The sequence below is a fragment of the Alexandromys fortis genome, unplaced genomic scaffold (assembly GCF_014885135.2).
Source record: "Alexandromys fortis isolate MF-2015 unplaced genomic scaffold, M_Fortis_MF-2015_v1.1 scaffold_1, whole genome shotgun sequence".
Taxonomy (NCBI): domain Eukaryota; kingdom Metazoa; phylum Chordata; class Mammalia; order Rodentia; family Cricetidae; genus Alexandromys; species Alexandromys fortis.
In genome coordinates, this window is record NW_026067927.1 from 13,752,486 (window position 1) to 13,775,238 (window position 22,753).

The 22,753-nt window shown below is 50.6% G+C and overlaps 1 protein-coding gene across 3 annotated transcripts; it reads right to left on the minus strand.

The window, feature by feature from the left end:
- Positions 1 to 2,485: 2,485 nt before the first annotated feature.
- Positions 2,486 to 22,720, minus strand: Slc9a5 (solute carrier family 9 member A5). 3 transcript variants are annotated; one of them, XM_050144017.1, is made up of 16 exons: positions 21,191 to 22,720; positions 17,173 to 17,475; positions 15,373 to 15,536; positions 15,095 to 15,173; positions 14,647 to 14,824; positions 13,917 to 14,137; positions 13,483 to 13,685; positions 13,173 to 13,262; positions 13,006 to 13,076; positions 12,200 to 12,329; positions 11,543 to 11,631; positions 11,312 to 11,438; positions 7,096 to 7,266; positions 6,570 to 6,633; positions 5,799 to 5,933; positions 2,486 to 4,404 (listed from the first exon to the last, which is right to left on the minus strand). In XM_050144017.1, exons 1-16 carry the CDS (start codon positions 21,585 to 21,587, stop codon positions 3,932 to 3,934), a joined length of 2,895 nt encoding a protein of 964 aa, XP_049999974.1. In that variant the 5' UTR covers positions 21,588 to 22,720; the 3' UTR covers positions 2,486 to 3,931. The 3 variants fall into 3 exon arrangements, with proteins under 3 accessions (XP_049999974.1, XP_049999973.1, XP_049999975.1); XM_050144016.1 differs by having other exon boundaries at positions 6,570 to 6,636; XM_050144018.1 differs by lacking the exons at positions 15,373 to 15,536; positions 17,173 to 17,475; positions 21,191 to 22,720 and having other exon boundaries at positions 6,570 to 6,636; positions 14,647 to 14,738; positions 15,095 to 15,155.
- Positions 22,721 to 22,753: the final 33 nt, after the last annotated feature.

Here is a 22,753-nt window from a genome sequence, read left to right on the forward strand (position 1 = left end):
TTAAAGGGAGGAATGAAAGAAGGAAGAAAGAGGAAAGGAAAGAAAAGAAAAAAGTGACCTCTGAGCTTTGTTAGGCTTGCAGATACAGGACCAATAGCTATAATACCTTAAATTCTGTGTACCCTTCTTTTGTGATACTGTAAGCAGCAAAGCCAACCAATACCTAAAATGCTCCAAACCCTCCCTCATCTTTGACCTAAATAAAGCTGGGCTCTGTGGTGTGACATTCAAGGCCACCAGAGGCATCATAGCCTTCTTACCTGGGTCCCAGATGGCTCTTGGAAATACAGCTGACTAAAAGTCTTTTGGTTCATGCCACCTTCTCTGACTTGGAAGGCCCTCATCGCCATCAGAATCCTTTCTTTTAGCCTGGTGCTGCAGCATATGTCTGGTTTGCTAGCACTTGACATGAAAAGGCTGGAAGATCACAAGTTCAAAGCTAGCCTGATCTACACAGAGTAAGAAGTTCCAGGCAAGACCTTCATAACAAGGTCCTGTCTTCTTTTTTTTTTTTTTTAAGATGGACAGAAGCAAAAAAAAAGAAGCAAAAAAAAAAAAAAAAAAAGATGGACGGAAGCTGGGGAGATAATTCTGTGCGTAATGTTTGCCTTACAACCATAAGGCCCTGAGTTTGATCAAAATATCTTTTTTAAGCTAAACATGGTGGCACACACTTGCAATCTTTGCCAGTGAGAGACCTATCTCAAAAATTCAAAGTGGATGTCTTCTGAATAACATCTGAATCACACACACACACACACACACACACACACACACACACACACGGTCTCCTTTAAGGTATGGGTTAATCAGTCCTCTTCAGTCATCTCAGGTAGTATAACCACCCTGTCACTTTGTCCAGTCAAGTGGCCAGACTTTTGACTTACTTGCTCCTACAGAGCCTCACAGCTTTTCCCAACCTGTGCTCACTGACTTTTGAGGCCTCCAGAATCTGTTAAATCAAAACTCTTGAACTAGGCAGGCATGGTGGCACACATCTTTAACCCCAGTGGGGTCTGGAGGCACAGGCAGGCAGATCTCTGTGAGTCTGAGGCCAGCATGGTCTACACAGCAAGTTCCAGGCCAGCTGTGGCTACATAGTGAGTTCCTAACTCCAAAAAACAGACACCCTGGAGTACGCTCAGGAGCTTCAGTTTGGAGCAGCTCGCCAGCCTAAAACAGCTCGCCAGCGCAACAACTGCCACCTGTTTCGTCCTCTTCACCGACTCTGAGCTGCTGAAGTAGCTAATGTCCTTCCATCTCTAGCTTCCCTTCCTTGGAATCCACTACTTGAGATTCCATACTCTATTACTCTTCTTTCCTGATCCCCTCTTCCCAGAACTCAAAGGCCCGCAGCATTTTCCATGCATCTTTGCCTTGCAGAATGAACGAGATAATGAAACACTTTGTTCCCACAGAGCCAGGGCTGGGACGCTCTCTTCCCATGTTAATCCTGACAGTAATCTTATGAAGTGTTAAGTATGATGGTTATTAACACTTTCTGTTATTGTTGTTTTGTTTTTGTGACAGGATTTCACTGTGTATCTATCTACCGTTGGCTAGCCTGGAACTTGCTGTGTAGACTCCACAGGGATCCACTTTCTCCCACCTCCCCGGTGTTAGGATTGAAGGCATTTGGCCACTACACCCTGCTTCAGCTATCCTATTTTAGAGATGAGAAAACTAGGCTCAAAAAGCTTAGGTAACACGCCCCAGATGACAGAGACAGTTAACTGTGCTAGGATCGAATCCAGATTGGTAACTACGTCAATTAACTAGCAGGTCTTCCCAGCCAGCTGTTAACAATTTGAAGATAACGCTAAGTCACTCTTCCTCCTCTTTACCTTGGCCCCCACTCCCCGTGTCTAGTACTGAAAAAAAAAATGTTGGCTGAGTCTGTGGGTCTTTGATGTGTTCCAAGGTTCTCAGACCCAGAGACATGAGAAGTGGATGCCTACGGCCGTGTGGTGGATGGGATGAGGGACTTTAGTCCAGGCTTCATGGAGGAATGATGAAAACATTCTATTCTTACGTCAGGAGGAGGTTTGTACACCTATGTGAACATACTAAAACCTGGGGCTGGAGAAGACTCAGTGGTTAAAGCACTTGCTGCTCTTCCAGAGGACCAGAGTTTGGTTCCCCGCACCCACAGTCAGGAGGGTCACAAACACATGTACTCCAGCTCCTGGCGATCCAGTGCCTGTGGCTTCCCAGGGCACCTGCACTCATGAACATGTGGACACACATACCCACACGATTACAGCAAAAAGAAATCTTGTTTTGAGACAGTCTCTCTATGTAGCCCTGGTTGTCACTGAATTTGCCACATAGACCAGGATGGCCTTGAACTCATAGAGATTGCCTGGCCTTTGTCTCTTGAATGCTGGGATTAGAGATATGCACCACCATACCCGGATAAAACACCTAGTTAAAAAACAAAACAAACAAAAAAACTTAACAGTATATTTTAAATAAGTGAATTTTATGGTGTTTATTCTCAAAGATGCTTTAAAAAATTGTTGAGACACAGTAGGAATTAGGCTGGGGGATGCTGTTATCTAAGGCTTTCAGGACCCACACTGCTTTGATTCGTCTCAAAAATTCTCAGGGTAGCCAACTCCCTGGAGCTGGACTTCCTGCCTGTCGTATGTGGGGACACTTGTTCATTCGGCTCACACCTGTCCTTACACTCTCCTCTGATCTTACAAGGTCTCTGTGGCACTACACAGAGGCTTCACCCTCGGATAGCTTAGACCCTGCCCTCCAGGGCGCTCTCCATGCTGACCCTTCCCATTCTGTGGGCTCCCAGTTCTGAGACATCTACCTCCCCAACCCATCTGTTCAGGTGTGGAGTGGTCCCCTAGATTGCCACTCCACACCTCCTGCTAGGGGGGTGGATAATGTTGGAGAAGTACTTGGGAAGACCGGAGGGACTAAGAGTTCTAAGATCTCCCCTGCTCTTCTCTACCCCTGAAAATCTGGGAACAGGCAGATCCTTCTTGTCTCCACCCTTGAAAGCCTGAGACAAATGGACCGAGGACACCCATCCATCTACGAGATATTTAATGTATCTTGGGTTTAAGGTACAAAACACAGGTAGGGGCTAACCCCAGGAAAGCCACCTGCTGCAGTCAGTGGTCCCCAAACAGTGCAGCCGGGCATCCTAGCCCCTACGGTAATGGCGCAGCGGCTCTAGGATACCTGGCTCCTTCTCCCTTTGGGAAAATTTTGAGAGGGTGACATAGGAGCTCAGAGGCCTCTTTGTCTCCTACTCAGAAATCTCAAAACCAAGTCTCAGGATGTTCCAGACTCAGGCCTAGAGCAGCCGACTGGCTAAGAAGCAGCTCTGACCTAAAGCCTGGCCCAGGGCCTAGTCCTAGAAAAAGAGGCACCATTACCTCAACATTTGGCAGCAAAGGGAAAGGGCTAAAGCAAGATGCAGAGGCAGACTCCGACTACTCCCGTGGCTGAGCCAAGGCTGAGGCCCGCTGTACTCTACCCCAGTCACTCTGAGGACCAGCCCCTCACAAAGCCTCATTACTGGAGCACTGGTCCTCACTTGGTGCTCCAGTGGGGTGGAGGACAGGGAAGACCAGTGTCCACAGAAGGAAGATGCCCTTGCTTTGGGGGCAGGAACAGCTGCCAACAGTAAGTCCAGGAAGACGCCCTAGGGAAGGGGCATCAGCTTGTAGGTCTGTCCCCTAGAACTCTGGACTGGATCCTGAGCCGGTTTTTGAAAGAAGTGGAAAGGGTTCAGAGCAGGGAGAGTGGTGAGAAGGGGCCCTGTGAGAACCAGACCAGGAAACCCTTCTGACTGGTCCCAAGGAGGCCCAGTAGCCACTTCAGTCCAGGCCCCTCTGGCCCCACAGTAGGCTGATCAGGTTCCTCTCCCCACAGGGGCCCCACATCCTGCTCCTCCCTGAGGCCTGGGCTACAGCCGGCCTCCTCTGTTGAACTGGATGCACCAGTGCGAGTTGGCAGTGCCGGGACTAAGGTGAGTGTGGTCCTTGTGGCCCATGAGAGGCTGTAGCTCCTGCTGCTGGGCGATGTCAGCACTGCTCTCACTGCGGGAACGGCCAGCTTTGGCCAGGCTCGGGGGGAAGGCGAAGCTAGAACGAGGGTCAGAAGACATGTCAAGAGGAACCTGGGTCTCTTCCACACCCAGTGGGTGCGGAGGCAAGCGGGTTAAGGTAGGGGGCTGGGTACAGGGAGGGGATGCCAGGCTCTCCAGGGATGAGATGCTCTGGTTCCAGCCTTTCTGCATGTCCACGGGCACAATTTTGGTTGTTTCTGAAGACACATATACAGCCAGGTCTCCCTGACCACTCTTCCAGGGTAGCTCCTTCTCTGCACAGGTTGGGGAAGGAGGGATGATGCGTGGGCTCGGGCACACCTCGAGGCTTCCTGGGAACACAGAGAGAGTACACGTGAGTTCATTATCAGCGAAGTGGAATCCTCAAGTGCACTCAAGGTCACCGTATTACACTCATCTGTGCTGTGCTCAATAAACACCTTCCTGGAAGACAGCACCAGACTGCTTTGCTTTCTCTTGTGCACAGGGCTGCACGCAGAACAGTCGTTCACAGGGGACATACTGAACAGATGGCAATTAACTGCAGCTCAGGAAAACCAAGCAGGAAGGACGTCTTGTCTCTCTGATCACCTTCATCAGCACCAGCTCAGAAACTGCATCCTGCTAAGCCTTATCCTGACCGACCAGTGAGACCGCGGCAATGACGGAGGAGCGCCAGGCCAAAAGCCTTTGGAGGCAGTGTCAGGAAGATCACGCATCTGAGGCCACCTGGGCTGACTAAGGAATGCCAAGCAAGCCTCGGTTACTTTGGGAGACCCTGACTCAAAATAAATAAACAAAAATTAAAACCAAGGACATCTGACTCCCAATTTGTTTCTCTGTGAAACAGCCCTGGCTGTCCTGGAACTTGCTCTGTAGACCAAGGCTGGCCTTGAATTTACAGAGATCCACCTGCCTCTGACTCCCATTGCCCGGCTCCAACTAGATATTTTATGAATGAGATTTTATATGTGGTTATTGTGTTGTGTTTTAAAGAAGAACGCTTATCTTCATGTTGAAGTATTTGTTGATAAAATGAGAGGACATTTGAGGTTTTCTTCATCAGAACCCTGAGTAACCAGGGTCACAGGTGCCATAAATGAAGATGCGCTATGCACCGAAGCCGGGGAACGGACAGGTGGGGTTTATGTCACTATTCTGTCATTTCATATTTTGAAATTTTCTGTAATAAACTTCTCTAATGCCCCCTAGGTGTTTGCGCCAACTACCACGGAAACCCTAGCACTAGGAGGGAGATCTCCACACGCAGAAACATGTATGCTGCTTTTTGTCCACAAGGATTCCATCTTGAGAGCTCAGGTTCCTCTCATGATGCTGACCTCCTCACTCACAGCTGTGTGTGCAGGCGGACGTGCTAAGCCTGGATCACAAGCGAGCTCGCCTTTAGATCTGCTGATCACTTTGTGTTCCTCAGACTGTGGTCTTTGAGGTCAGGTGGGTCAAGTTCAAGTCCTGTTTTTATCATGCGATTCTGGACAACTCGCCAGTCTCTAAGGCTCTGTGAGCTCAGTTTCCCCATCTTAGGTATCGTGAGGGTTTGAGGCAGGTCGCCATATAAGGTTTCTGGTAGAGTTGAGATGCTTAGCAAATGCTGGCGGTGAATAAACCAGCAAACAGGAAGAGCGCGTCCTGGAGCAGAGGCCAGGAGACCCGACAGAGGAAAAGCTGGCTGTACAAGGGAGAGAGACTGCCAGGGAGGCATTACCTGAGGTCTTGCCTTCTTGGAGGACCTCGCTGGTGGCTCGAGCCACAAAGATGATCCCTTCGTCATCCTCTTTCTCCGTCTCTGAACTGTCGCTTTCCTCCTCCTCCTCAGACTCCACGGTTAGGATCACAGCAGCTGGACAAGGGCAGAGATGAGTCAGGGTGGCCAACCCAGTGGCTGCTTCTCGGTACCGAACAGCCTGAAGCTAGCTCCTGCCCCCTCTCCCAGGCAAAGCCCGTGTTGGTGAAGGCACCTGCATCTTCCTTCAGCCTTTTTGGGCACTAGTCTAGAGTGTTGGGTTTGAAGGGAAGGAAAGCAGAGAAGATTGCACAGCCCAAGGAGGCAATCAAAAGGTGCTAAGTCCTCAGAGGAAGCCATGAGGGCCATACCCCCCAGCTCTTTCTCTTGTCAGCCCCGGATCAACTGACAACATTAGCACCTGCAAGGTTGGATGGGTCATTAACATTCACCTTGAAGGGAACTAGATTTTGATGGTGGACATTAGGCCTTTGGTTCCACCTATCCTGTAAGGCCCAGGCCAGTCTACCGTCTCCATGACCTTTTCCAAGTCCTTAACAGTTCGTAGTCATAATTAGCAATCCTGTCATACACGGTACACCGATCGGAATTATCCCAACACTCAAGTGTGCCTTTCTAGTCCCTGGGGGAGGGGACCAGCTCGTGGTGCTGTGTTCCCAGAGGATTCCCTCCAGGATCTGGATGACAGACTTCTGCCCCTCCTCCCTTCCATCCCTGAAGCTCCCTGCTTGCCTGTGTCCTGAAAGCCCAGGTCTCGAGGTTTCCCATTTGTAGCTTCAGGATTGGCCACACCATCCTTCTGAGGACCAGAAAGCAAACCTAAGACTCTGGCCTTGGTTCTACCACCCCATCCACAAACCCTGTAAAATGACAAAGTCAACAGAACAAGCCTTCCTAACTTTGTGGGGGGTGGTTATCACAACCGTTCTACACCCCACTATTGCTTGGTCAGTCAGGCAGGAACTGAGAAGTCTAAGAATGACTCACTTCCTATCTGGGGCTCTGGATACCTGGGCTGAAGGGCTTCTAAAATACCTCACTAAGAACTCTGCCCTTTTCTTGCTTCACATCGGGGAGCAAATGATCCCTCTGACGACACACCCACACCCCCCCCCCACACGGTTCAAAGGCCTCAGCCATCAAACCCCCAGGGTGACTAAACAAAATGTGTCCTTGGGTTGAGTCCCAGTGTGTGAGGACTCAGGATTATTTGCTATCCCTACAGCCCCGTGGGAGGTGCCCCTGAGAAAAGACGTGCCTTCTTGTGACCAGTCTTGCGGGGTCGAGGTTTGCTCTTGGTGAGACAGATGTTATGCTTAGTGGACTTGAAGGACTCGAGCCGTCGCTTCATGTTCTGCTGGAAGACCTCTTTGTCTTGTCGCTCCTGCGCATCCTCGGAGATGAAGTGGCGGCCGCAGCTAGCTTTGTACTGGCAATGACAGCCCATCCTGCCGTGAGGCTGGGTGCCTTGGCCTCCCACAGGAACCCCAGGCCACAACCCCAACATGTTCATCACAGGTCCTGCCAGCCCAGCTTTTCCAGAATTAGCCATGGATTAAAAAATAAAATTAAAACATACAAAAGGATTGCAGCCTGAGACTGTAGGCAGTTCACCAAGGAAAACCTCCTTTTCCCCCACAAATTATTCCTCCAAACCCGGCTTTCCTAATCCTCTGCTGCCCTTCCCTGCGCCCTCTCTAATCTGAGGCGATAAGAGGCAGAGATCCTGTACTTTGTTCCTCAGGGCTGCCATAAAACAGCAGAGCCACTTCCTCTGCAAGTCCATTTATCCCTCTGCGGCTCACACGTCCACGTCTGCTTAGCCCCAGGGAGCTACACAGAATCCTCCTGCTTTTGGTCCCAGCAAGTACACACAATTTAGGGCCAACCCTTTATCTTTGTCTTTTAACTCTTAAAGACTGAGTCGCCTGCACACTCACCCAGCCTGCCTATTTCTGCTGTTGGAAGCTGAACAACCTTTTCCTCCCTAGAGGGAGATAATTACCATAAGACTGTCGAGAGCCTCTCCTGGTCACTTCATCATGCCTCACATTCTATCTGGTTCTTTTCTTTTCTTTTCTTTTCCTTTTTTTCTCACCAAGGCAAGACTTCACTGTGTAGTCCTGACTGTCCTGGAACTCGATCTGTAGACCAAGCTGTCCCAGAACTCACAGAAATCCGCCTGCCTCTCCCTTCTGATTGCTGGGATTAAAGGCGTGCACCACCAACACCTGGCTTGGTTCCTTCTTATTCCTCATAATTTCTGTTTCTCTGAACCACTTCTGCGAGCTCCTTGAAGTCTCCCATCTGCCTTTCTTCTTTACCTAAGTACCTGGAAACGCCACCCCACCTCTGGGACAAAGCGGCCCTGTCTCGGTTTTGCTCAGCTTCCTGCCTCCCTCAGTTTTCAGCTCCCTCCTATTTCTCCAGCATCTTTACGCCTCTTACCAGTAGCCACTTGACCTCTGCTTTGAGACAAGCTCCTGCCCTTGTTTTTGTTTGTTTTTAAAGTTCTTTCATCGCCTCTCCTCTCTGTCTTTTGAGGCCAAGTGCTTATAAATTGATTGGGACACTTTCCTTCCTGTCTAGTGTTTCCTTAAATACCAAAAGTGCTATTCTAGCTCCATCAGGTCGCAGTGCTACCTTCTCCCCGGTCACCAGTCCTGAAGCCTTTGCCTAGGTACCAGCCTGACCCCTGCATGGTGGCTAGCTCTTCTACCCAGGCAGAGACACTCTCTGCTACTCCTTCTCCAAGGGCTCCTTTCTCCCATGTACATCCCTCGGTATTACTCTTGGCTCTGCTCTCTTTCTCTAAACACTCTCCCCAGAGAACTTACACATTCTCTCCACTTCAACTAACCCGGTGACACGAGCTGCAGCTTCAAAACAGCAGGCAGCAGACCAGCTGCATTTGAATCACCAGGGGGCTTATTAAAAACACAGATTCTTAGTCCCGCTCCACACGACAGGATCTAAATCTCTAGGAGGTGAAGCCAAGAATACTCCATCAAGCTTCTCAGGGAATCCCAGGACAGTTAAAATGACGAGATCTCTGCTGTGCTTGCTTCCAAATCTTTCTCTCCAGGCCCTAGATCTTAAGCTATAATCTTAATTAACTATATACTATCTCTAATGCTGTATCTGGAGAGAACATAAGGAACCAGGGACCATGTCATAGTGCAACTAAATGGATTCAGAACTAGTTGAACAACCAATAACCATACCCCAAAATGCTCCATCCATGTCAGTCTGGAGGAAAGTCTTTGGTAGCATGCCACAGGGCTCTCTCCTCAGCTCTATCATGTTCAATATTTATGGTGATTTAGATGAATCTAAAATTAACAGGCTTAGCGAGCTTTCAGATGATATGGATCTGAGAAAGAGACATTTGGTGGTAGACATGGGATCCAAATGACGAATGATGGCCAAATCAAATAAGACGACATCTAGCAAACAAGCACAAACTTACTCTAGTTCTTTTTAAATTGACTGGACAAACACTGAATCAAACCCACCAGCGAGACGCGTGCACACACACACATCCCAACATGACGTAACACAATGAGAAGTATAGAGCATAGCTGGAAGCCGTGAATCTGATCAGCTTCCAGATTCAGTAACCAGAAGAAATGGAGTAACACGCTAAATAACGCTGGGACATAGTAAGCAAAATCAAAAAAGATGGTAAATTCTCCAATATAAATCATCTAGTTTCTTCTATAAAAAACAAAGGGAGAAAGAAGAAGAGACTATTATAGTTTTTTTTGGGGGGGGTGGACACTTTTCGAAAAAGGGTTTCTCTGTGTAGCTTTGGAGCCTGTCCTGGAACCTGCTCTGTAACCCAGGCTGGCTTCTAACTCACAGAGATCCGCCTGCCTCTGCCTTCCGAGTGCTGGAATTAAAGTGTGTGCCACCACTGCCTAGCCTATTACAGTTTTTCTTAACAGAGGTCATATTTCCCAGATATAATTTGTGAATTTATTTTGGATCTTGAGTTATGCAAACCAGCTAGGAAAAAACAGGTATTTATCAAACACTTACTGGGCATTTGGAAGGAATTATTATATTATAATAACAGTACTATGATTTGATTTGACTTGATTTTTGCAATACTGGGGAATCAAACCTGGAGCTTCCCGGATGCTAAGTAAATGGTCTACCACTGTCCTATCTCCTTAGCCTAACCTTATTTTTTTTTTTTTTTAAAGTTTTTGCCAGTTGGGGTGGTGGTTCACACTTGTGATCAGAGTACTTGGGGCTGAGGCAAGATTCCCAGTTTGAAGCCAGTCCTAGGGCAACTAGCAAGACTATGTCTCAAAGAAGCCAAAACTTAAAAACAAAATAAGGCAAACAAAGAGCTCTTGTCATTTGCTGAGGTATTCACAAATGAGGTGACATGATGCCTGGAGTCTGCTGTAAGATAAAGTGAGGGCCAGGTGGGGTGGATTACAGACCATAAAGGCTTAATCATGCACAGATAATTACTAGAGTTGGGTAAGAGATAAGTGAGAGTCATTGCATTCCCTCCACTGCAGTTTTGCAAAAGAAAAACACTAAATGGAAAACAAGAGTTGGATGAGGTGGGTTTGACAGTCATGAACTGAGGAAGACATGAGGGTTTGGCAGAGTGGGGAGACAATGAAGCCCTAAGTTGGTGAGCCAAACCAGGCATCCTGGGCGGCATTAACAGCAAGACTAGAATGAGGAAAGAAGCGAGCCCCTGTAACTTGCCCTAGACAGCCACCTAGCAGCTCCTCCCAGGGGTGGAGAGGAGGGGCTTTTCCTGAGACACAGCAGGGGCAGAGGAGGGCACTGGAGCAAGAGTGCCTGTGTCGGGGAAGCCGCCTGGGAGCCTTTGAAGCGTGTTCTGCAGAACTGGAAGTCATAGAGAGCTGCATGTAGAGTGATAAGCCCATTCCATCTCAGTGTTCTCAAAGCCTTGCTGTAGTACTGTCTGAATAGATTCGCATTTCAAAAGGCCCAGGATAATGGCCTGCTGCCCCCTTGTGGGGTTACAGAAGATCCCCTCCTGGGTGGGAATGGGCCCTTCCAGACCCACAGCTTCAAAGCTACCTAGTTTGCCCAAGGCCAATCCACCTCTCCCTGTTAAACTGGTTCCAGAGCCCTTCTCAGGGCCCTGCTTCCATCCTGAACTGCTTCTCATGGCTCTGTCCCCTCTCTCTCTTCCTCTCCCTTCGGGGACAATGTCCATGTCCTTTGTGCCCCTCTTCCTCTTCACACCCAGCTTCCTGCTAAAGTCCCAACTGGTTCAGCTCTCAATTCATGCCTTCTAATCTGACGTAGAGGGCAGTGTGCACCCCCCCCTCCCCCAAATCAACAACAAGAGCAAAGGATGAAATCCACAGCCTTCAACTGGGCATAAGCCGGTACCAAATGCCTCTTCAGTGTCCGGTATGGGCCTCTGCACCCACTCCCCAGCACACTTGGGCCTGTCCTGTCCAGCAAGCTCTCACCCTGCGTCGCGGTTTGTAGAGGCCTCCGCAGAGCAGATGGTGCATCACCGCATCCTCCCGGTCTCGGCCACTGCGGACCGTGTCAATCACTTGCAGATCCAGGCACGCCCCACTGCCGCTCTCCCTCCTGCAGGAGGCAGGGACATGGGTGCTGGGGAGTGGGCAGCACGGGTGTGGGGAGGGGCAGAGGCAAAGGTGCTCGAGGGAGGGGAAGGGCCCTCATGGACTCACAACAGGTTGGTGACAGAGGTCTCTGCCACAGAATTTCTGCTAGGCATAGAGGGTAGACCGAGTCCTGTGGAGGACAAGACGTGGCCTCCCTGTGGGAGTCAAGACAGAGGTCAGACAAGGATCAGATGAAGGTGGTCAGACAGAGGGTAACAAAGAGAACAGTGTGTGAACAATTATTTTGAACACTCTATTTTAGTTTGAGCTGGGGGCTACTCGGTTCTCAAATGCTATGGAAGTGCTGAACCACCGAGCCACACCTGTATTTGTTTTACCACATACTGAAACACTGCACATACTGAAATTCTTAAACCAACCTAGGTTATCCTATTCTTGTTGCTGCTTTCTTCTCACTGTGGAAACTGAAGCTCAGGCAATGTAAGTAACATATCTAAGCATTGGCCTCTACGCGATAACAGTTGAACTGTGTGCTGACTCTAGAGTCCAGCTTTCCCCACCTCTCTCTACTGCCTGCCAGACTCTTGTCAACACCAGGCTGGCTCTAGCAGCTGGGACCTCACAGCACCCTGGAGCCAGCTGGGAATGTCAACTCTCTGGCCCCTGCTAACAAGCCTGCCTGCCTGCCTGTCATCCCTGACCGCCCTGCTCTGCTGACCATCTGTCTATCCCCGCCGGCCTACCTGGTAACTGCTGGCCCACCTGGTCCACAAAACTGATGGCGTCTCGGATGTTGAGTCTGTAGTACACGTCCCAGATCTGGTCTCTGATACGATAGGCTGACCGCCGCATCAACAGCTGACTCAGATACTTCTTGTCAAATTGTTCCCACCTACAGAGGACGCCAGGCCCAGCCCTGAGTACCATTCTCCAGGTGTGGCTGGCTGGCCCTTCCTCAGATGGGGCAGGGACACCGCCAGCGCCGGCCTGGCTTTCTTGGTATGAGTCTCAGCCAAGGAGAATCCCAAAGCTCTTAGAGCCTTTACAATTTTAGGAGAGTCTAATATTAGTTATTTCAAATAGCTGTAAAAATTATAACCATGACAAAAACTACCAAGGATAATGGGGATTTGTCCTTGCCAGGGGGACGAGGGTCTCTAAGGTCTGTGGTTAGATCTGAAGGGTGATTCAAATCTAAGCAAGAGGAAGGTGGAGCAGTGTTCTAGTAGACAGAACACATTCAATGGTCTCCGTGGCCAGGCTTGGACCACATGTTGGGCTCTGAGGCTCTAAGTAGAGCCTGTGCAATCATCAGGCAGACCATCAAAAACAGAACAGTGCATAACGGGGCAGGAATCTGGCAAGTGCTGGACCATGAGGGTCTGGCAGGCCACCCTGGGGAACTCTGTCTTATCCTGAGAACACTGGGGTGCCACTGAAGGGCTTCAGGCAAGGTCACCCAGCCTGAACCTGGCTGTGTCCCTTCTCAGAAGGGTGGCATATCCCCCATGCTGCCCTGGCTGGTAGGGCCTACTGCTGCTGAAGGAGCCTCGGGGCAGCTCCCTCACCTGTCCCTCCAGTAGTGGTAGCCATGGTGCCCCACAACGTCCTCCACTGCAGCCAGAATGTGGTCAAAAGTCTAGAATGGGGGTGGGTAGGGGGACTGGATCAGGACTCTGCCAACATAGGAGAAGCGAGAGAGGGACAGGTAGAGGGATGGGGTTCTGGTACCCACGTGCTCGTGTAGCTCCTGGTTCAAGGTGGGTTTGTGATGATCACTCCTCTTCACCCTCAGCCACTTCACCAGTGGCTTGATGGTCAACCCCTACAAACAGGCAGGAGGTGAGCCCTGCCCTGCTCAGTGCCCTGAAGCTTTTCTCCCAATTATTAGGCCTCAGCTCCGCGTCTCCCTGATTCCACTCAAGGTCTGAGAAGTCAGGTCCCTACCTCCCCGCCATGAAAAGGAAAGCCCAGTCCCAAAGTGTTTCAAGACTCTCCCAGGGCCTGCTAAACCTCTCCCCACCTAGCCTCCTGGGCACTCCCACCTGCACGATGACTGTGAAGAAAACCACCACAATGGTGGTAGCCACAAAGTAGTCCTTGGCAGGGACCTTGGTCCTGTCCAGTAGGATGACGAGAGCAAAGGCCACAGCCCCCCGAAGGCCCCCATAGGACATCACCACCTGGTCAATCTTGTCCAGAGGGACCAGCCGGAACTGATTCAGTACCCATGTCTGCAGGACTACGCCTACAGCAGGAGGGAGGCCAGCGGGAGCAAGGAGTTGGCAGTGGAGGACACTGGGAACGGATGGCACCAAGCATCTGGGCTAAGGTCTGGCAGGGGTTGGGACAGGCGAGCACTGAGGGGAGCTTAGGAATTAACAAGGATGTGGACTTAGACTGAGGGACGAGGAGTGGGGTGAGAGGAGAAAGAGAGGGACAGGGGAAAGAGCAGGGGATCAGAGGGTGTCAGCAATACCGAGGGCTCGGAAGAACAGGATGAAGAAGAGGGTGCCCAGCACCAGCCCAGAGTCCCAGGCCCATTTGGAAGAGTCCACGGCTGAGATGCCAAGTAGCATGAAGATGACTGTTTCAGCACAGCTAGCAAGGGTTTTCATGGTGTATTTGACAGCTGTGCGTGACTTATGGGAGATGTTGGCTTCCACATATTTCTTACATCCCAGGCCACACATGGTCACCCTGGGAGAGAAACAAAACTGCAAGTGAGGAAGGGTCCCGGAGGCTGCCCCTCTCAGGAGCGCGCATGCCCCGGGCCGGGGTGCTGCCCATCAGTGTGTCAGACTGTCCAAGCCAAAGCTCAGGGATGCATGAAGATTGCTAATCAGTGACAGTCCTGGGATGGATACAGAGCTCCAGGCTCCCCACTTAGTGCCTCCTGCTCCGAGTAGCAAACCCTCTGAGGCATCCTCTAGGGTGCTATACCCATAGCAACCAGGGGTTTCAGGTCTTGAAATATACTGTCAGCTTAGCCTGCACTTGACGTAGAGGAAGTGTGAGCCTTCAGGTGCCCAGACAGTTCTTCAAGAAGACGACCTGAGGTTTACACTCCTCTGAGGAGAGCTTGTCCACTATCACAAGGACTCAGTGCCGCCTACAGATTCCTTAAGCTCTTGCTTCTGGCCACATAAAATATGACTCTTTCCAGGGCCCTTTCCCAGTTGCCTGCCTGTGGTACCCCCAGAACTCACGCAAGAATGGCAGACAAGGAGGCCATTTCAGCAGTGAGGTAGGCTGCGTAGGCGAGGAGGAAGACCAGCAACGGCTCGATGATGCGGACCCGCTTGGTGAAGCGTGTGGTCAGGGCCAGGAGGAAGGCAAAGACTAAGCCCACGGCTGCCCCGCCCAGACTGACCACAAACAGGGAGGCTGGGGGAGGAGTGGGCTGTCAGCATGACCCCTGACCCAGACCCTCCCCAAGCTGGGCTGACAGGAATACTGCCTAGTAAGAAGTAGAGGCAGACACCCACCACACTCCCTGGGGCTCAGGATCCCAGACTAGGATCCCAGGGCAAGCTCCTCCCAGACCCCATTCCTCTCTAGAGGAGAGCAAGGCAAGAAACGAGGCATCAGAATAGCCTCCTCTGTCCCCAGGAAAGGCAGACAGTGAATGCTGGCCAGGTTCGGGGAAATACTGACCGACTCCCTTTAGGTAGTCAGTGGCCTGCACATTGGCAGAGCCCATCTCCACAAAGGAGTTGCAGACCTTGTACAGCACCTGAGTGACAAGAGGAGAGTCAGGCTGTAGGAGGAGGCCACAGAGGGCAAGTGGGCTGGAAAAGGAGGAAGCTCAGACCCTATCTCCTCCCCAGGGGGGCCACGGGGGAAGGTCTAAGGCTCTAAGGCCAGTCAGATACCCAACTGGCAGAGCAGGACAGTCTAGGGCCAGGGGTTGGCAGTCCGCTATACATCCTTACCACGGTGACTGCATCATTGAGCAGGGACTCGCCAAAGACGATGATAAAGAGAGTCTCGTTGACGTGCACCTCCTCAAAGACAGCCAGCACAGCCACGGGGTCCACGGCCGAGATGAGGCTTCCAAACAGCAAGAAGTCCAGCAGGCCAGCCTGGACCCTGGGGGCTAGCGGGGAGAGACGGAAGACTGCACTGACTGGTGAAGATGGCTCTGCCTCCACCAGGGCTCTTTGTGACCAGCCCACACGCTTCCCTGCTGGGGAGAAATAAACCCAAAGGGGATTTGGAAAGGGAGGAGACTGCTGGCTGTAGCCTGGAGGCTTGAGCTGCCTGTGCCTAAAACCTGGCTTTGCAATCACCAGCTGTTGGGATGCGGGCTCTTGCTGCCATGACATGATCTCTCTTAGCCATGCCTCCTCATCTGCCTAACTCACAAGATGGCCGCAAAACCACTCAGGTGGTGCTGGTAATAAAAACCGCAGCAACAGTAAAAGTAGTTGCCAGCAAGCAGAATTGGCTGCCGATCGGCTTTATTACCCAGGAGAACAGGAAGCGGTTTCTCCCACACCTGTGGTTCTCAGCCAAATGGATGCAGCGACTACACAATTCTCAGCAGGAAAGGAAGGTCTGAACACAGTATGGAGAGTGCCATAGGTGGGAGCTGAATATGCCAAATAACCCTGGGAGCCTCAGTGTCCCAGTACACAAAATGAAAATGATATCAACCTCAAAGCATCTTTTATTTAGTGAGTACCTAATAGATGATAAGGAGCCAGTACCATCTATTATTAGAATTATTACTATGATTAGAATCTGAGGTTCTCCCTTTCCTTCCTGCCCCAAACAGTTTCACTTTTTATTAAGAAAACAAGACTGGAGTTCCCAGCTGGGAACTGCAAGCTTCTCCTTTTCACCTTACAAGAAGTCTGAATGTTCAGTATTGGGACTGGGTGGATTTCTTGAGCCGGGAAATGAAGAGGAGGTTGGGAGAGGGCCTAAATGCAGAGCCTCAATAAAATGGAGGCTAAGTACAGGTCCTGGTACCAAATGAACCCAAGGAGCTCTACTGGCCCATCCATTAGATGAGATCAGTTAGGGGCTGGAGAGAAGGCCTAGTGCTGAGGAGCACTGGCTGCCCTTCCAGGGGACCCTGGTTCATTTCCTAGCACCCACATGGAGTTTCCAACTCTCTGTAACTCCAGTTCCAGGGGATCCGACACCCTCATACACACATAGATATGCAGGCAAAAACCAATTCAAATAAGATAAATAAATCTTTTTTAAAAAGTGAGATAAGTTTTATCTCACCAGAGTCTTTAAGAGGAGACAACAGGAAAGACTGTCTAGTACAGCAGTTAGCATTTTGTGGATGTAAAATGTGTATTTATTAAAAATAAAAACTAGAAACCACCTGGCATAGCTTGGGAGTATCCAGGATTGTAAATCCTTGTAGGAATGACGAGCTGTAGCTCAAGGAAGCAGGGCTGGCAAGTGGCAGTGCGGTGACAGAGGGCAGGAAGTAAGGGAGTGCTCCTGCGGCTCCGGTGCTGCAGCAGCCCACACACAGCTGGGAAGCAGGCCCCTGCTCAGCTGTCATGCTGCACAGGCTCAGATCCAACTGGCAGAGACCAAAATTAGGACTGGAGACTATCTGGAGCACTGCCGTGCACTCCAGGTGGATGGACGGACCTACAACCAAGCCCCCAGGGGACTCACCAGCATCTGACCTTCAGAGCTGGAGAAGGGAGCCAGCAAGGTTATTTATTTATTTTTTTAACAGCCCAGGTCCTAGGATTACTCACCCACAAATCCAGCCTGCTGAAGGCCCCAAAGGGCAACACCTGTAGTGAAGGCGTTCCAGAGTGTGCCCACCACAGCATAGGTGAGGATGGCACCCAAGTTGTCAAAAAACAGGCGGCTCGGCATGAAATAGCCTGAATCCAGCACAATAGGAGGGAGCAGGAAGAGGAAGAAGGTTCCTGGCTCCAGCTGATACTCAGCCTTCTTGGCCACAGCTAAGACAATGCCTCCCAGCACCAGGCCCAGCAAAATCAGCAGGCAGCTTTCAGGGACCAGAGATGTTACCTTCCGAGACAGGTGAAACACTGTAATGCAAGAAGAAGACAATTGGTGGGGAGCCACGCACTAGCCTCCCACACCCTGGCCTCCAGTCCTGTCTCACCAGTTAGAATCCCTGGCTCTAGGACCAATGGAAGAAGAAAGAAATACAGACTCCCCAAACTCCATGGCTATAAACTCTCTGCAGCTGCAAGGCTCTTGCTTGCCCCCCCCCCCACCTTTCTGAAAATGCCCCCACTTCTGCACTGCCATCCTCAGGGACTGACCACATTTTTCTCTGACCTCTTTTATCCGCTGCAATCATCTAAAGTTAAGCAAATGCTAAGCAGTCTCTCTATATCATGCATAAGATTGCCGGAGGAAAAAAATCAGGGGCTCTAAAATTTAGCTGCTTGGGTTTGAAGACAAGGTCCTCCATTTACTCATTCTTTGGCTCTCAATTTTTTCACCACCAAAATGGGAATAAAAACAATATTGTTTTTATTGGTTTAATAGGCTGGTTGTGAAGATTAAATAAAGCAATCTACTTATAAGCGTTTAGAGCTGGACCTGGTAGGGCAGACCAATGATCGATTTAGTAAGTTTGTCTCAAGATAAAGTTAGGAGATAGCAAAGCATAGCCTACCAGTTAGGAGGTTCTAGAAACAATCTCCGGTAACTGGCTGTGGGGCAGACAACCAAGTATAGTAGCGTACACCTGTCGACCCAGTACTCGGAAGGCTGAGGTACAAGGACTGCTGTGACTCAAGGCAAACCTGGTTTGGGTGTTTTTTTTTTAAATTCGTTTATTTTAATTTTTATGTGAATGAGTATTAGCTTGCATGTATGTAAGTGCATCAAGTATGTGCCTGGTGTCTCAGGAGGCCAGCAGAGGGTACCTAGAAGGTGTCTATAACCTAGAAGGGTTATTGCAGGCAGTTGTGAGCAACCATGTGTGTACTGGGAACCAAGCTGGAGTCTTCTGCAAAAGCAGCCAATACTTTTTTTTAAACTGCTGGGCCATCTCTCCAGCCCCTCAATCTGGTTTATATAGTGAATTTAACTCAAGGCTAGCCTGGGCTATGTAGCAAGACTTTTTTCTTACCTCCCTTAAAAAAAAGTACTTAGCATATTGATTTATAGTAAGCACTCAATAAACGTTTGCTATTAATATAACATGGTCTATGTTAATATAGTATTATACTATATACACATGTATACACACGCACACATAGCTCCTTTTAGAAGCACTGTAGGCTTCCCAACCTAATGGTGCATATTTTATTATATTGGCTCAGTTTAAAATGTTTTGTGTAGCTGGATACAGTGGCACATGCCTTTAATCCCAGCACTCAGGAAGTAGAGGTGAGTAGATCACCCAAGTTAGCTAGGGCTATATAGTCTGTCTGAATAAACAGACAGACAGACAGATAGATAGCTTTGTATATAACAGTCAGATCTCAAATATCTTCTGACATCATTTTCTAATGATGTGATCTCAGGCAAGAAGTTTTTTTTTTTTTTGTTTTTGTTTTTGATTTTTCGAGACAGGGTTTCTTTGTGGTTTTGGAACCTGTTTGGAAGCTGTCCTGGAACTAGCTCTTGTAGACCAGGCTGGTCTCGAACTCACAGAGATCCACCTGCCTCTGCCTCCCAAGTGCTGGGATTAACGGCGTGCGCCACCACCGCCCGGCCTCAGGCAAGTTTTTAAAAGATTTATTTTCTTTTTTTTTTTTTACGTGTATGTGTCTACCATGCAAGTGCAGGAGTCCACAGAGGCCACAAACAGGAGTCAGACCCTCTGGAAACTGAGTTACAGACAAGATGTGAGCTGCCACGTGGGTGCTGGGAACTGAAGATGGGTCCTCTACAAGAGGTGCTCCTAGCCACTGACCCATCTCTCCAGCCTGTCAGGCAAGCTATTTGATTTACTTAAACTTCAGTTTCTTCTCTTTAGCATAAGAAAATATCCATCACAAAGATAAAACATATGAAATGCACACATGTGCCTAGTGTAGTGTCAGACACATAGTAGGCTCCCAACAAATACGAATGAAGTTGACTCTGGAGAAAAGTAACATATCTGACTCTAGGAAAAGAGGAGAGTGTAAGAAAAGGATTGCCAACACTATTGATTCTCCTACCTTGGTCCCTAAAATGGTTCTGCCTTGGGCTCTCAGCCCATGCCCCATACAAGCTCCCAGACATTGCTAGAGGAGCCCCTGGGCCAAAGCAATGCTCTTTGGGAACTGCACCCAAAAGCCTGAGCCTACCTAGTACACAGTGAACTCTACACCAGTATGTGCTGAATGAAAGGAGGGAGGGTCTACAGTCTAGCTATGAAACTGCAAAGTGTTCCAGAATACTCTGCATATCTTTCCCTTCCTCTCCTTCCTCTCTAGGAAGTGTTATCCAACTAGATAACTATCTAGAAAGGGCACTAGCTATCGGTGACTCTGGTACTGTAAACCTTAAGTAAGACAGGAACTCTTCCACAATCCATGGGCTTCTCAACAAACCCAACCTGAAGCTTCTTCCTCCTCTGCCATGCTGGGCCTCTTGGGTGAATTCAGACAAAGCTCTTCCTACCTTCAGTCCCATCCTTGGTTCCCTTCTCCTCCCCTCAGCACGTATCAACCCCAGCCCTGCAAGTCCAGGACCTATCAAAAAGTCAGTTCTTTGGCAGAATCAGGTTCCCTGAAGATATTTAGAGTTCCATTTTCCATTATTAATTCCGGGCTGCCAAGGCGGAGTGGAGAGTTCTAGCCCAACTCCATTATACTCCGTACCCTAGCAATATCCCAGGAGGAGAAGGGGGCAAACTCTAGGCTGTGAGATTTCCTACATGAAGGCTTCATTGGTGAGACTGGAGTACAAGCTGCGCCAGCATAGACGGAGAGTGAGTAGCAACGCTCAGCTATAATTAAGTCACCCCCACAGCAGAGCCTGAACAAGAGAAAGGAGGAGGGTCTCCGTTGGGAGGAGGGATACTGGCTGTCAGAAAGTGGAGGAAGAGGCAAGGAAAAGCGCCTCAAATGGGGGAATGTGTGAGCACAATCTTCAATGTGAGGCCTGAAAGAGGTCGAATCCAAGAAAGCGCCCAGGGCAGTCAGAACACAGTAAAGACCCCCCAAAAACGTAAGTTTCTTAAATCGTGAAGGGAAGAAGGTGAATTGGAGGGTGGGATCACACCTATGCGCAAGAAGGTGGCAACATCTTTAAGTGGGTAGAGAGATAAACTGCAGGGAAGGTGATGGGTTAGTATCTCAGGAGATATTAGATCTCAGACTCTTGGCCAGGGAAGGATAATTTCTCGGAACCAGAATGCCTGGGCTCACAGGAGAATATCATCTCTTCAGTGTCCCCGTGAGTCCTCATTACTGACAGGTTTCTGAAAGGCTGAATGTCTGGAGGAGAGGCCTTACTGACGGTTACTGATGAGGACTAACTACAAGGGGAAGGGGAAACTGGGGAAACAGTCCAAAGATGGAGCTAAAGAGAGCAGCGACAGGCCCCTTTAGAAAGGCAAATCCTCGGAACTACCAACCTAGAAGGGGAGGAGGGAGACCCACAAGAGGCGCAGGAACTGGGTGAGAACCGAGATGTGTGAATTCGAGCCTAAGTCCCCGCACAGGGCAAGACGGAGGACTGGATCTGGAGACCCAGGGGTTTGGAGGCGGGTCCGCTGCGGGCCGCCAGCCTGGGCGCGGGCGCGCGAACACACACACACACACACACACACACACACACACACACACTCACCGATTTTGGCCAGGCTGGCCACCAGGATCCACAGGGCCACCAGGTAGGGCGCCTCCACCTCGTGCCACTGCCAGCGGAACAGCGCCAAGCCCGGAGGAGGCTCACCCAACGGCACCGACTCCTGGGTGGGTTCGTCGGTGGCCCCTGCCCCCGCTAGGGGCAGCCAGAGCAGCAGAGGCAGTGCGGCGCGCAGCATCCTGCAGCCTGCTTCGCCACCCTCTCGGCACCGTACGGCCGCCGGCCCCGCGTCGCTGCCGCCGCCGCCGCCGCCTACCCGGCGCCCCCGCGTCACAGGCACGTGGGGCTCACTCCCCCCAATCCGGGCTCCGATACCCCCCAGGCCAGGTTCGGACCCCGAGACCCTGCCCAGGACTCTTATTGGGACCCCCTCCTCCATCTCTTCTAGGTTAGTCTCATCTCCGGAAATTCCCCAGCGTAGCCCTCCTTTCCCCGAGTCCTGAAACCCACTCCTTCGAGTATGCTCCCCTATACCGCCTCACACCCGGATTCAGCCACCGCGTCCCGGGGGGGGCAGCAGGAAGGACAGGGGTCTCGGGGAGCAGAGACAGCGAGGCTACTCCGCAGAATGCTGCCCAGCTGCAGGCCACCGGCCCCTGGTGCCCAGGCCGTGGGTCCAGGCGCCACGCTGTGAAACCCGCAGGGGGCGGTGCGCTGCTGCCTCCGAACACGATCTCCCAAACCTGGGACCCCCCAACCGGCCCACTCCCGGACCAGAATTGCGCACGCGCACTGAGCACTCCCAGAAAGCCTGGATGGACAACGCTGCCCTCAACGTACCCAGAAATCTCCAGGCCGGGACCGATCCCAGCTCTTTCCAGGTTGGAAAGGTTATATTCCTCTTCTCTCCGGAACGGAGAGGCACTGCCTTCCCTTTCCTTCAAACTACAGGGAACTATCCGCCTATTTCATGTATCTAAGAGGATCTTGTGGAATTCCCTTTAAACTAGGAACAACTTGGGGCATTTGACTCATCTCGCCCCAAACCGAAGACTGTCTCCACTTTTCATTCATCATCCAAGCTGAAGGAACATGTGCTACCTGCCTCCTCACACTGACTCATTCCAGTCTTTTTCGAGAAAGAGCACTCGTCCTCTTCCCCCCCGCCCCGACAGCTAAAGGGGACTGAATCCACCTCTTCCTTCAAATATGAAATCTATTTTCACTTCTTGTTCCTAACTAAAAGAGAGCCTTTCTTATTGCTTTCTCCAAGGAGAGAAATACTTTCACTGATCTTTCAAGCTGGTAATTAGATCCATCTCGTCCCGTAACAACTGAGAGTGGTCCAGCTAAAAGAGATTATCCGAAGAGATGGATGCCCAAACTGCCCAGAAATCCCCCGCAAAGAACCGCTGCAGTCTCGCCCTTACTAAGCCTAAGGAAAGTCTCCCCGCCCTCTGCTGTGAGGCGGAGCGGGAGCTCGGGTTTTCCCGCCCTCCTCCCCGTGGAACTAACGGAATCACCAGCTCTCTGAGTGGCTGACTCAAGCGCCGCCTCTGGCAGTGGTTAACCCCAAGCGCGCGCTCTCCGCCTAGTCTTGGCTCC

What these genes read in the sequence shown, in the direction of transcription:
- Slc9a5 (XM_050144016.1), bottom strand. Translation starts at nt 21,587, where the DNA reads ATGGAGGAGGGGGTCCCAATAAGAGTCCTGGGCAGGGTCTCGGGGTCC. An exon ending in GGCCAGCCTGGCCAAAATCG is followed by an intron (nt 17,476 to 21,190) that starts GTGAGTGTGTGT and finishes CTTGCATTACAG; the next exon opens with TGTTTCACCTGTCTCGGAAG. An exon ending in TCTTCACAGTCATCGTGCAG is followed by an intron (nt 13,263 to 13,482) that starts GTGGGAGTGCCC and finishes GCCTGTTTGTAG; the next exon opens with GGGTTGACCATCAAGCCACT.